We start from the raw sequence: 14,233 nt of genomic DNA, 5'->3' as shown, positions 1-14,233 counted from the left end.
ACTTAATTTTAAACTATTACCTCATTAATAAGAGCAGTGTTATTTTTGCTTGCTTTTGACAGAAGAAACACAACAGAAAATTGATCTAATTGAAAAAATAAATTCATTAGCAAGCATTTATTAAGCAATTAGAATACAAAGAAAAATTAAATATAAGAAATACCTATTTCAGCTTTCATGTCAGATATATCCACCAGCTTCATTGAAGTGCTTATAAACTGGTTGATAAAATTTATATTATAATGTAGAACATCATAAAATGTCTTTGAACGTAGGCACTGTTTCCTTCTTGTCTTTCTATTGCTGGCATGTAGTACATGCAGGTTTTTAATTAAGGTTTGTTGAATGAATACATGAATATATAATATTTTTATATTGAGAAAACATTTTCATCTATACCATATAATATTAATCTATGAAATAGGAATTGAAAATAATGTACAAGATCAACCAGTTAAATCAATTGTGTGAAGCCACAAAGATGATCAAGTCATGAATCTTGACCTTCAGATACCAAAGCCAGGAATTTCCATATATATCAAATTGCTTCTCAGATTATTAAGGATCTCTCTCTCTCTCTCTCTCTCTCTCCCACTCTCTCTCTCTCTCTCTCTCTCTCTCTCTCTCTCTCTCTCTCTCTCTCTCTCTCTCTCTCTCTCTCTCTCTCGTCTAATTTTTCAGTCATATTGACCACATTTGGAGCTTTCTTGGGAGAGATACTGGAGGGATTCACCATCTCTTTCTCTAGCTCCATTTTATGGTTGAGAAACTTAAGTAACCAAGGTTAAGTGATTTGCCCAGTGTCTCACAGAAGCATTAGTCTTTCTACCATCAAGAAGGATACTCTATCCACTGCTAGCTTGCTAGCTAGCTACCCATCCCACTTCCCCATGTGTGCATGCGTACAAAATTTATATATATATATATATATATACACAGACACATATATGGAAGATGTTACAAATATATACTTAGATATAATTTACATTTTATAGCTATGTATATATCTTCTACTGGGTCAACTTTTGTTTTTAGAAATCATTGGTTTGGATTTAGCTCATTTTGGAGTACACTTCAGTTACTGAAAACCTGCTGATGTGCATTCTAGCCACATGATAACTAACAGTCCCATTTTCCTTAAATACCTGTCTACCTCTGGCAAACCAATGCAACGTGTCCTTCAGTGACTCTGGAGACTTCTCTGTTGCTAGAACCCACGTTATCCTCAATGGGCCAGAAAGTCATTTGTGAAAAGTAAGCCTGCCACAGAACAAAGCATGCTGACAAGTTAGAAATTGCCATACATTACACGTGAAGAGAACAAAGCATACCTTTCACCTGAAATGCTAGTTACAAACAAACAAACAACAACAACAAACCAAGCATCAGCAATCCCACTCTTCGTTTAATTGCACACAGTTCATGTACCAGCTGATTTTATTTTGACAAGGTTATACAGAGTTTGTTGTGCTCTAATAAGCTTCAATGACAAAATAAGTTTTATTATTTATATCTTGGTAGGTAAGGGTGGAGAGAGAGGGGGGAGAGAGAGAGAGAGAGAGGGATGGAGGGACAGAGAGAAGCAGGAGGAGGGAGGAAGGGAATAAGAACATATTTCATATTGGCCAGAGAGGTGATGAGCAGCAATACATAAAAAGAGAAATATTAAAAATCAGAATCCAGAATCTGATTCTACGAGTCTTTATTCTTGGAGTAGTCCATCAGATTTGATGATTAACAGAAATTGCCCATTTGACATATGATTCAATCACTTTAAAGGGAGACAATAGATTTGCAATTATTCATGTTTCAGAAGCAATGGGTCCTATGAATGACCTGTGTTTTTAGTAATAGCATTATATTTGATAAGTTTCTATTCATCAATAAATCAACATTATATACAAAGAAATGTTTAATGTAATGTGAAAGGAGGGAGAGAGCCAGAGCCAGAAATGTCCTGTAGAATCTTATGGTCTACTTTGCTTAGTATGTGAACAAATACCTCATAAATGCATTATGAATTCAGAGAAAACAAAAAATTCTCTGATAACTGGACTGTCCTAGAAAGTCTTCACAGTGGAGGTGGGAACTGAAAGGAACCTTGAAGCTTCCACAGTGCAGTGTAAGTTTTCTAAGACTGAGTGATCACTACTTTTGCCTCTCTACATGCATCTTAGAAAATAGTACCTGGCACTTAGGGGTAATTAATAAAAAAAATTGGGGATTGAGTTGAAGTATGGGTTAAAGGAAACAGGGAGACAGGGATAGGGAAGGAACACTATTTGGGGTCAGAGTAGCAACATGTTTAAAGGTAATAAACTATAAAACATTTTGGAGAGGTGAGTATATTCCTTTAGTTAGAGCAGAGAGGTCTGTTCAGGAAAGTACTGTGTGATTATGCAGGCAAAGTCCATTGTTGCTACTTTCTATCCCAGAATACTTGGCTTAGAAATATACATTATATCTGGTAACCATTGTGAGACAACTGTAGATATTTGTTCCGGAAGTGACATAATCAAAGACAGGATATAGGAAGATGAATATGATAGCTATAGTAGAAAGAAATAATTGACAAGGAACAAAAATGGGAATAGAAAGCCAACTTATAAACTTAGTACAATAAATAAACATTTAAGGTCAGGAGAAATTGAATTGGGTTAGTGACAATAAGAACTAAAAGGGAGATGAAAAACATAAAAACATGGTGAAGCTTGAATCAGTAGGACTTGGTGATTAATTAGATGTAGAAATGAAAGAAAGTGGGGAGAGAAAGATGAGCCTGGATGATTGAGAATGAGGCTACCACTAATAAAATAGGGAAGGTGGCAAGAGGGACTAGGGGTGATCCTGTTGTGTTTAACATGACGGCTAAAAGTCTTGCAAACAGTTGGAAATGACAAACTCCAGCATGGAAGATATGTCAGTGTTGAAGATACAGAATTGGAGGTCATAAGCATTTGCATGACCCCTCAACATTGGCAAAACTTTTGATGTACATCAATTCTTTTGATCCTTAAAACAACCCAAAAGGTAAATACTCTTATTCTCCCTAGCTTACAAATGAGGAAACATATCGTAAAGAGAATTCATTACTCCTCTCCACACTTTCTTCTTCTAAACTTCTCTATTATTGTTCATAGCCCTAGTACTCACGTCATCATCTAAAATGCCACATATCCATTCTGATGCTAACTCTGCTCCCTTCCCAATGTCTTTGGCATGTATTTACCCTTTTCTTCATTTACAGGATCACCACCTTGATGCAGATTCTGAATAATTCATGCGTGCACTGTTGCTTCACCTTTCTGATTAATCATTCTGTCATATGTCACTCCTCATTGCCATATATTTACCACTTGATGGCCAAAATGATTTCCCAAATCCTACCACTCCCAAGATCTGGCCATGTTCCCCCCTTCTCATCCTAAATAAGTTCATGCTTCCCTACTACCTCCAGGACCAGTTATAAAATGCTCTGTTAAGGTATTCAAAGACTTTCACAGTGTAGATCCTTTCTAATTTTCTAGCTTGCATGACTTTACTCCTCTGTCACATTCTTTGTGATCCAATAAAATAGGAAAAGTGGATGGAAAACTAATTCTCCAGGAAAAATCTTGATATGTGACAAGTTGGGCCAATTTATTCCAAGATCATTTAAAAATGAAATTAGAGGTAAAGCAATAGAGGAAAAATGGAAAAGATTTCAATATGTTTATTGCAAACTATTTTTAATCAAGAATGGCAGAAATACCACATGTGGATTCTATGACTACTTTTGTCCCTTTTGTCACGTATGAAAAAATGAAATGTTTCTAAAGAAGTTCAAGACAAGAAGCTCTAGACCAAATTAGCTTCATAAAGAGGAAGCACAGGGTGGATATGATCCATTTTTAGGAATGTTGAGAAGTTAATTTTGAAAATAATTAAAAGAGGACACACTGAATAAATTGGATAAAAAACACATCAACCCCATTCATCACCCCAAAAAGGAGTCTGGAGGTTATTATCATTTATCAAACCATATGTTTACTTTCTCATTTCTATACATAGTTTGAAAGAAAGTATTCTTGATAAAAATTTGAGAGGGGGCATCTGGGTAGCTCAGTGGATGGAGAGTTAGGCCTAGAGACGGGAGGTCCTAGGTTCAAATTGGCCTCAGACTCTTCCCAGCTGTGTGACCCTGGGCAAGTTACTTAACCCCCATTGCCTAGCCCTTACCGCTCTTCTGCCTTGGAACGAATACACAGTTTTGACTCCAAGATGGAAGGTAAGGGTTTAAAAAAAAACAAACTTGAGAAAAGAAAAGATAGGCTTACAAAAATGACATTCTACAGGATATCAGATTTTACAGCCACATAATCAAAGAAAAATACAAAGAATTAACATCCTGTTGTGTCTACTATTTGTAGACTATAAACAGATTTTTGATGAATTATTCCAAAGTGCAGCCTCAAAGTCTATTCTGAAAAAAAGTTTCCCATACATATATTATTTATACAAGTTTTTTAAACATTATTTTATTTAGTCATTTCCAAACATTATTCATTGGAAACAAAGATAATTTGCTTCCCCCCCCCCCTCCCTTCACCTCTCCCACAGCCTACGCGCGATTCCACTGGGTATCACATGTATTCTTGACTCGAACCCATTTCCCTGTTGTTGGAATTTGCATTATAGTGTTCATTTAGAGTCTCTCCTCAGTCATATCTCCTCCACCCCTGTAGTCAAGAAATTGCTTTTCATCAGTGTTTTTACTCCCACAGTTTGCCCTCTGCTTGTGGGTAGTATTTTTTAGATCCCTGCAGATTGTTCAGGGAAATTGCATTGATACTAATGGAGGAGTCCATCACCTTCGATTGTATCACAGTGTATCAGTCTCTGTGTATAATGTTTTCCTGGTTCTGCTCCTCTCACTCTGCATCAATTCCTGGAGATTGTTCCAGTTCACATGGAATTCCTCCAGTTCATTATTCCTTTGAGCACAATAGTATTCCATCACCAACATGTACCACAATTTGCTCGGCCATTCCCCAATTGATGGGCATCCCCTCATTTTCCAATTTTTGGCCACCACAAAGAGTGCAGCTATGAATATTCTGGTACAAGTCTTTTTCCTTATGATCTCTTTGGGGTACAAACCCAGCAGTGCTATGGCTAGATCAAAGGTCAGACAGTCTTTTATCACCCTTTGGGCATAGTTCCAAATTGCCCTCCAGAATGGCTGGATCAATTCACAACTCCACCAGCAATGCATTAATGTCCCTACTTTGCCACATCCCCTCCAGCATTCATTACTTTCCTTTGCTGTCATGTTAGCCAATCTGCTAGGTGTGAGGTGATACCTCAGAGTGGTTTTGATTTGCATCTCTCTGATTATAAGAGATTTAGAACACTTTTTCATGTGCTTATTAATAGTTTTGATTTCTTTATCTGAAAACTGCCTATCCATGTCCCTTGCCCATTTATCAATTGGAGAATGGCTTGATTTTTTGTACAATTGATTTAGTTCTTTATAAATTTGGGTAATTAAACCTTTGTCAGAAGTTTTTATGAAGATTGTTTCCCAATTTGTTGCTTCCCTTCTCAATTTGGTTACATTGGTTTTGTTTGTACAAAACCTTTTTAATTTGATGTAACCAAAGTTATTGATTTTACACTTTGTATTTATACAAGATTTTTGATAATTACAGTAAAACCAAGTTTGTTACATAATCATCTGATTATTATTAACAAGTGAGGTACAATATATGCTCAACAAGAGTATTTGCTACTGTAATGAATCTTGTCTAACATTATACAATTGAATGAAAATCTTCCTGTAAATTACCAGGTCCTTTGGTTGGTCACACACTCATAGCTGACATTGTGCTAATTACATCAAGAATTGGAACACTGCAAAGTCCCCTAAATGAGATCTACACCCACTCAAAAGAGTGTAGTGCAGCTATTCATACAGGAAAAATAAGAGTATGCAAAGAAGGAAGGGATGTTTAAAGTCCAGAACTTTTGTTTAAAGTTATGCCATCATTTAGTTGAATGGATAGCCTATAAGCCTGTCTATCACTCCCTACATCTTAGAAAGATGCTTTAATGGAAAGTAAACTGGCCCCAGAATTAAATAGGAGGTGGGAACTTGGATTTCATTTGGGAAATTATGCAGTGCTTTTGATGCCCAAAATTCTCCTTAAACCAAAAAAATGAAATTTTGCCAGGACTATTTTTGGTGCATCATAGCTGTGAATAATGGAATACAGTGATACCTGAAGAATCAATATTGAGGGTTAAATAGAGAAAAGTGTACGGTAGTACAAAGAATAAATATTATCAGCAACGACTTTTATATTTAAAAAAAGGTCATAAAAGAAGTACCAAAAAAGATGAATGAGCTAAAAAGTAATCGGCCAGTCATGTGGCGAGACTAAGAATGAGCACACAGAGTGCCTTTGCACTATACTAGTGTCCACATGATATGAAAGACTTATAGCACGTTTCACCAGCATGTTGAGCATTTTGGAGAATATGAACAATTTTCTCATGAGCTGAGAAAGCTTGGATGAACTGTGATCTGCACTACTGCCAAGATGAGTCTAGAGATCCCTTTAGGTAATGAAGACCAATAAATTTGACACCTGTGATTGGTCAAGATAAAGGCACAGTCCATGATTCAGAACACGGTTCTGTAGGTTCTGTTTTGTCCTATAATTTTAGCAACAGGTTTTCCTGAGAAGCCTGGGAGAGTTTGGATTTTCTTTTCCCATTCAGATAGATTATGAGTATTAAAGAATCTTTCCAGTGTTTATCCTTATAAAGTACATCAGGACTTCAAACAAAGAAACTGCATTCCCAAACATACCCTTTTTTCTGTTCTGTACAAAAGAACCAAGAAATCTCCATTTGCCTCACTCAAAGCACCCAAATCTCCTTTTAGACAGCCAGTCCGAAGGAGAGACCAGTTATATATGACGGTGACAAACTAAGGCTATAAAGGCACACAGGCTATTTATTATAGAGTGTCAGATTTGTATTGATTCACAACCCAACATTCACTAATCATCGACTTTTTCAAGCTTCTTTTATATTGAGTAGGTGCTGTGTGTATGGGGTAGCGCTATGTGTGTATTCAGCTCGGAGATACTGAGTCATTTTGTTAAATATTAACGCTACACCTTCATGGTAATTCTTCAGTAATCAGACTGAAAATATATTTCATCACAATTAAAATTCTGTAGGTAAGAAAACTAAAAAGAATGATTGTCATATATCAGTCCTTTCGTGATCACTTCAGCCATCAACGAATGTTTAATAAAATGTTAATGAGTTTCTCCACCTTCCTGTTGAAATGTCTTCTTGCATTTACTACTGCGTGGGGACACATAAAAGTCCTTATTACGATGGTCGGTCTCTGTGAGTCTCTGCCACTACGCACCTCGCATCAGATAATCGGATCGACTTCAGACACTGTTGAGAAGCGTGTTTTTCCCAACATATGGTCTGCGAAAAATCCCAGAAAGGGTTTCTTCAGAAATTCATCAATAGGACTCAATTAATAAGAGTGTTCTAGTGTTGTGACAACTCTATTGTGATCAATTACTCAGAAATGATCATCGCACCGGTGATAGTCAAATGAATATTCAATAACATGGATAAAAGGTTTATTTACTATTTGACAGGCACCGTGCTAAGTGCTGGGGACAGAAATAAAAGCAAGCAAGCTCGTCTTAAGTAGCTCACGTTCTAGGCTTATGGCAAGAAGAGCTGGACATGGAATAGAGAAGGAAGGCACTCACAGACCAAAAACTGGTTGGAGATCAGCAGGATGCACTGCGGAGATCTGGAACTGAGCAAGTTAAGACCAAAGCTAGTTTCTCAAACCCCAAAGTTGTTTCAGAGGCAAAGTAAAAAATTCAGAGTACAGTGCAGTGGGGAAGGTTTTGCTAGAGACGTCCAGGAGACACTGTAGAGGTCTAGAACTGAGAAAAATAGGGTTTCTAGGGGGTCAGCCTACATAGATATTCCCTTTGGAAATGAAGCATCTATTTAGTAAAACCTTCCACAGAGTAGTTTGAGAATCATTTCACCATCGAAAACATCCTTTTTGGTTAGGACATGTTTTGTCTATCATGATTCCTTGACTCTTCTGTGCATGTGGAGAAGCTTGGAAGAAAAATGATTTTCATTCTTTTCCAACTCACAGACTAAATGTTGATTTTTTCAGGTATTTTTCCAAGCAAGGCATTTTTATGCAAAAAAAATTAGTGACACGATTATAAAAATCTATCAATAAAGAAACATAGGAACAAAAAGTGTGGCAAATAACGTGGCAAGAGAATAAGAGACCTAATAAAGCAAAGCCAAATGCTTCATTGGTCACTTTAGGATATCAGGAAATAAATGTATAGGCATGATGCCCTCTTTAGCAAACTTAAGGAAGAATGTGACACATAGACAGCATGGATATATTCTTGTCTAAATTTATTGGAGACAATGCTTACACTGACAAAATTATAGATACATTGAAATATTTGGGGAATTATTCAGGATAATATCTGGTAGTAGGTTGTATGCCATTGTTTTTTGGTATTTAAGCAATTATAGATTCCCCCCCCAATATTATTTCTTCAATTTCATAATGGGAAAAATGAGAAAATACAATTATCTTAATATAAATCTGTCCCAAAAAACCGCACTATAACTACATTTACCATTTTAGGATCCTTTGGTTGCTTGCATGATATATTTGCCAAAATTTATATTGGAGAAATTTGGTTCTGCATTTTTTTTCCCAAAAAGCAAAATAGTAAAAAGACTGCTCAGACTTTTATATGATGAATATTGTCTAGCAAAGGTAATACAATCCAATATAGAACATATCTTTATACTTCTGTGTTCATTCGAATGAAGAAAAATCCATAATAAAGTACAATTCTTTGGAAAGTATTGTTATAAATGGAGGTATTTCAAATAGAACCTGCAATAAAATTGTCCCAGTTAACTTATTCCTGAACAGTGTCCTATGAGGGTCTGGCATCCGCTTTTAAGCTCTACAATGTGGACAAAGTAGAAGTCTTGATTACTTAAAAGAGCCACTCTTTTAGATAAAGTTAGTACGCGGTATCTAGAAATAAAAAGTGAATGATGCTGGAAACACTTAACCTAAAAGAGAGAATAGGAAATAGTAAAAGTAAAAAAAAAGGTAATGAGGATAAAACGTATTCACATATAGTGAAGTTAGACCAAGAACTTGACTAGGAGAAAACGAAATCCATCTACTCTATGTGCAATTCAAAAACATATAAATTCTTCTTTACCTATTAGTCTTGCCTAAAGAAAAGAGTTTATGCTACCCCAACATTTAACTTGTCCCTATAATTTTACATGATTTTTGCCATTTAAAATATGAAATCACCTAAAAAATTGTAAACATCAAATAAGTTTATTACAAGTTGGCTAACTTTTAATGATTGGAGAAAGAGTTTCTAAAGGTCCATTTTATATTAAAATAATTAGACAATTACTTTACTTATTTAAAAAGAAAATTATTTATTATTTGGAAATATATTGAGCAGCTGATTTTTTCAAATACGAGATCCTACCAATGCATACGACTCTACAAAACTAGAGAAATTGAACCCACAACAAAGTTTAATTTCAAATAAACCAGTGTATTCTGAGTTCTAAGAATGAGATGATACAACTGCTATGGGACGATTCATTTTATGATGTACTGGAATCGGAATCAGTGTTCAGCAGCTAACAACTATACTTTAAATAAACTGGATGGTACAGAAGCTAAAGAGACAAAAAAAAAAACAATAGAATCGAGTTAGTAGATTTGCATGTTTAAGTCCATAGAATTAATTTTGTTGTGTATTCTGAGAACCCGTAACACTGGAAGGCAGTGTTTTATGTATTCATTTAACAAATAATTGTGAAGGACAAATTATGAACAAACTCTCGCCTTAGTTGTTTGCAGATTTAGCATTTCTGTTCCAAGTAATCCCCACATAGAGACTTTTCATCTAATGAGTCTCATCGGTGTTCTCTCCACTTCCCTGGCCCTCTAACATCTTTTTAATAAAGCAGGTCACACTCAATAAGAAGAAAGTGTGGTAAGAATCAGGGAACAGGAAATAGACGTTTGGAAACATTCCTTTGCAATGCTTGTCCAAAACTCCTTCCATTTCATGATCATGGCGGCCCCTCTGCAGGCAGTACCAGAGCTTTCCCCAGTGATTAATGGAGCTCCACGAAGTTTGTGGAAGGTTGTTTTCTCCATTTAGCAGGCTGAGGAGTATTTCTCCTGTTGAAACACAGGTGTAAACATCAATAATCCGGATGAGTGAGTGATAGCATCCCCAGTGCCGAGAATACTGCCGGTAGGCTCTGAAACGAGTGCAAAGGAACAGGGAACTTGGGGGGCGACTCAGAGTTCAGCTGAGTGTATGATGGGAAACTTTTTAATAGCAAACTAATCTGTCAACCAACCTGAAAAAGAGACTGTTGTGGTAAACACAGGAAATCAAAACCCTAGCACAGTAATTACTAGTAATTTGTGAACTCTGTTTCTAAATTGCCTCGCTTGGCAAATTACATGCCTGTTTACACGGAGACAGAATTTCCATCTACCTCAGGTAAAACTTGGGTCCTCCAGAACAGACCAAGAACTCCAGGCTCTGTTTGTAGCACGATGGCTTCTGAGACAGAAGCAGACGGATTTTTATTACTCTTGCTATTAGGTCTGACCTTTTCTTCTGATCTGGAACGTGCCTGTTTTAGGTAGACTCAAATCTTGAAAAAAAGAACACGCTGAGTTGGAGTGTGATGTCCCAGATAGAGTTCTATGCGTGGCTGCTCTCTTTTTATGAATTCATCCGCATAATTGACTCATTGAGGGCTTGGGGAATAAATGCTGCCATTGAACCGTCTACCCCATTGACTACCAGCGATTGTAATTCTAAAATGTTCATTATTTCAGAAGATTAACTGTTAAACCATATATATACATATATATATTTAAATAATTCTGCTGATATACTAGTTCCAGGGAACTATACAGAAGATGTCACCAGCTAACCGGGGTAAGAACTACAAGGAGAACAATGAACATCAACAGAACCATGTAATTTAAAAATATTCTTGGGGAGGACGAAATGCAAATATATGGCCTCCTTTTAAAGTTACTAAAGTCTTTTTTTCATCCTGTTTCCTTTCATTAAGTTTGCCTAAAAGAAAAATTATTTAACATGCCTATCCATTGTTAACATTGTTTTCTTTGATTTAATATGGTGGTGTTGCTTTTCTTTTATTTACATATGTGTGTCTTTGTGTGTTTTTTTGTCTTCTTTCTGACATGGCATGTTTTATTTTACTTCCCCTCTGTGGGACCCTTTAAATGGTCCAATTTGGGGGAAAATGGAATTCTTGTCATTTAAATTTCACTCTTCATTGATAAGAAAAACAATTCTTTTCAGTTCCAAACAATTCTAAAGTTTCCCCTCTTCGGTTGGAGCATGAAAATGAGTGACAGAATGCCAAGAATTGTTTGGTGAAATATTTTACCTGAAATAGTCCATTCAAGCAAATTAATGTTAAACTTACATGTAATATATATGTACATATAATTTGAACCGTGATTATGTTTCTTTCGTTTGCATGATATTATTTTGTTTTACGTTTTGTTTTTTCCACTCACCAGATGTTTCCAACACTTTGCTTTCTACCACTATCATCCCCTCCCTTACCACTGCAACAGTCACAACTTCTGTTCCCATATCAGCCACTACAACCACATCTTCAACAACCAGCAGCAGAAGAGGTACAGTATGCTTCTTTTGTTATGGCCTGGAAAACATGAGAAAATGGAGACGTAGCGTGGTTCAAAAGAGAGCAAAAACCTGGAAAGACGAGATTTTAGAAATAGAAAATAACTTTATGAAGTAATAGACACCAAAATCATTGTTCATTATTTAAATTGGATGAAAAGGGCAACACATTTTCTTTTCTTACCCCCGTTTATGAAACTTCAACAAGTTTTGAAGTCAGAAAACGTTTATTTTATTTCGGAAACTTAAGGTGCTATTTTTATATGAAATGCATGTTAATTCCAAATATATGGTGATGCTGTTTTTTCATAAAGGAAAAAATCAGATTTTGAATTGTACAGGAGGTTTTCTCTTGCTACTTTCATGATTATTTAATGAATTTTAATTCTGAAACCATATTCAAATTCCCGCAGGGATGAATTTGTTCAGAAGGAGATGCAGTCCCTACGATAGTGGGTGTAGTTCTTGTCTGTGAGTCCTCAAAAGCGACTCACCGGATGCCTTTCCTTTCTACTGATACAAAATGTGGTGGTCCTAGTGTTTTGCAGTGCTTGTCCCCATGAGTTTCCCCTGCCACTAGCTTAATGAGCAGCATTATTGTTGCCTTTCTCTGAGGGAAAACTACCTCAGGAAGCATGGTTTGAGAATTTTACTGAACTTCAGGGACATGATGGATCAATTATAATGTTAGGAAAGAAAATAAAGTATTCCTTGACATTCAGCCAAGGATCCCTAGGCAGGGGGTAGAGTTTGTCTAGGAAATGATATTAGGGGGGAAGTTGCTTTTGAAATTAATCTTAGCACAAGTTGTATCTAAATCTCTCTCATTCTCAGTTAAGCCTGTTTCTGTCTCGTGTGTTGTCTGTTTTGTCATATTGACTCACTAATATGTGTTAAGCTGATCATTTTCACTTCGGTGTTGTTGGATGTTTCTCAATCTAGTCAATCTTTTTCTTTCATTCCTAATTCAACTATTGGGTAGGTATATTCACCTAAACACGGTGCCTTTCTTTGCACGGTTTTCTCTTCCTTCCCTTTATAAAAGTTTGCCTGACGTGAGTTAATACATTCTTGGGATTCGGTTCACTTTGTGGAATTGTCCATTTCCTGCCCTTGCTTTGGGAAAACATCCCAATTGGAATAAGGAGACACATTGGTCACCAGGTAAATATATATGTACGCACATCCATTCAGGTATCAGACTGGCGTCCTGTTAGGGCACATTCAGACTGAGACTAGTGACTAGAACGACAGGACTAGTTCAAACTGCCCACACACTTATTTTAATATGGCTAATTATGGTTCATCCAAACCATACTGTCACATCTGAGAGCTTTCAAAACCTGGTTTTAGCTGGACGTTGAGATGAAACGAAAGTGGAAAAATGGGTAAGCAAACATTTTAAAAACTTAAAATGTTTCCTCTTTACGTGCTTTGTGACTAAGGATTTATGTTATCTAATGGACACTGTGGTCCCCAGTCAACCCCATCGTAATTTTTATTTGTCTGTGTCTATATATGAAAATAGGTGGCAATGTTAATATTTGGCTTGTTGGTTGATTTGAAGGAAGAATAAAATTAATCAAACCCTCGTTATTCTGAACAAAAGTGACTGTTCATAAAATACAGGAATTAGACTACTTGTCTAGTTCATTTCTTTTCAAGTTCATTTGCCTTTGCAATCTTTAGTTAGCAAAGTTCTTTACTCTAATAATTGTGCATATTTCCATAGAAAGTGACTTCTGAAGTGATGTATTCTCAAAATACATTGATCCCACTGAAAATGCACTTGGAGCCATGATTGTTTTTCCTTAAAAAATGAAATTAAGGGTATCTTTCCCATAGTTCAGTGGTATTTTGCATAGGTTGTGACTTCAAATTACTTGTGAAAACATAGTACATTCTCAGTTTTTAAACATTATTACCATAAGCCTCAAGAACACTGTTGAGGACATTAACATGTAAAAATTCTCTGGCCTATTGAATTCCCTCCAGAAATGAGTAGTTGTGCGATTTTTTTTTTGCTAGTAGGATTTGCTCCAATATATATTTTTACAAAACATTAAACACATTGGAAATGAAATGTGATTATATAATTTCAAGGGGCAATTTGTCTGATCTATTTCAAGAGAAAAAAATGACACCAGAGATGTTTAATGTGTGCATATCACCTGTCCTATTTTAAAGAAGTAGCTTGATGGGGAATGTTACTAAATCCACCTGCATCATTAATGTTCTATTTAATATAATTGAGTCTGAGTCATCCTCCTAGTCATACATTGTGACTTTTACACTGTATGCCTCAAGAGTTAAGTGGCATTTCTTTGGTTAGGCATTACCCATTAACTTGGAGCTTTTAAGTTCAATTTGATGTTTGAAAGGAAGGTATTGCCTTATAAATTAGCCAAAGA

At 36.0% G+C, this 14,233-nt stretch overlaps 1 protein-coding gene across 4 annotated transcripts in view; it reads left to right on the top strand.

Moving 5' to 3' along the window:
* CADM2 (cell adhesion molecule 2) overlaps positions 1-14,233 on the top strand; it is a 1,288,026-nt gene that overhangs the window by 1,193,810 nt on the left and 79,983 nt on the right. For 2 of the 4 annotated variants that reach the window (XM_056807165.1, XM_056807164.1), the window contains one exon: positions 11,696-11,815. The exons of the other annotated variants lie outside the window; for them this stretch is intronic. In XM_056807165.1, coding sequence (XP_056663143.1) covers positions 11,696-11,815 — 120 coding nt within the window. The remainder of the gene's footprint in view (positions 1-11,695; positions 11,816-14,233) is intronic. 4 annotated transcript variants of the gene reach the window in all.

This window comes from Monodelphis domestica, chromosome 8 (genome assembly GCF_027887165.1).
Source record: "Monodelphis domestica isolate mMonDom1 chromosome 8, mMonDom1.pri, whole genome shotgun sequence".
In the NCBI taxonomy this organism is placed as follows: Eukaryota; Metazoa; Chordata; class Mammalia; order Didelphimorphia; family Didelphidae; genus Monodelphis; species Monodelphis domestica.
This window is presented reverse-complemented; position numbering and strand designations above follow the sequence as displayed.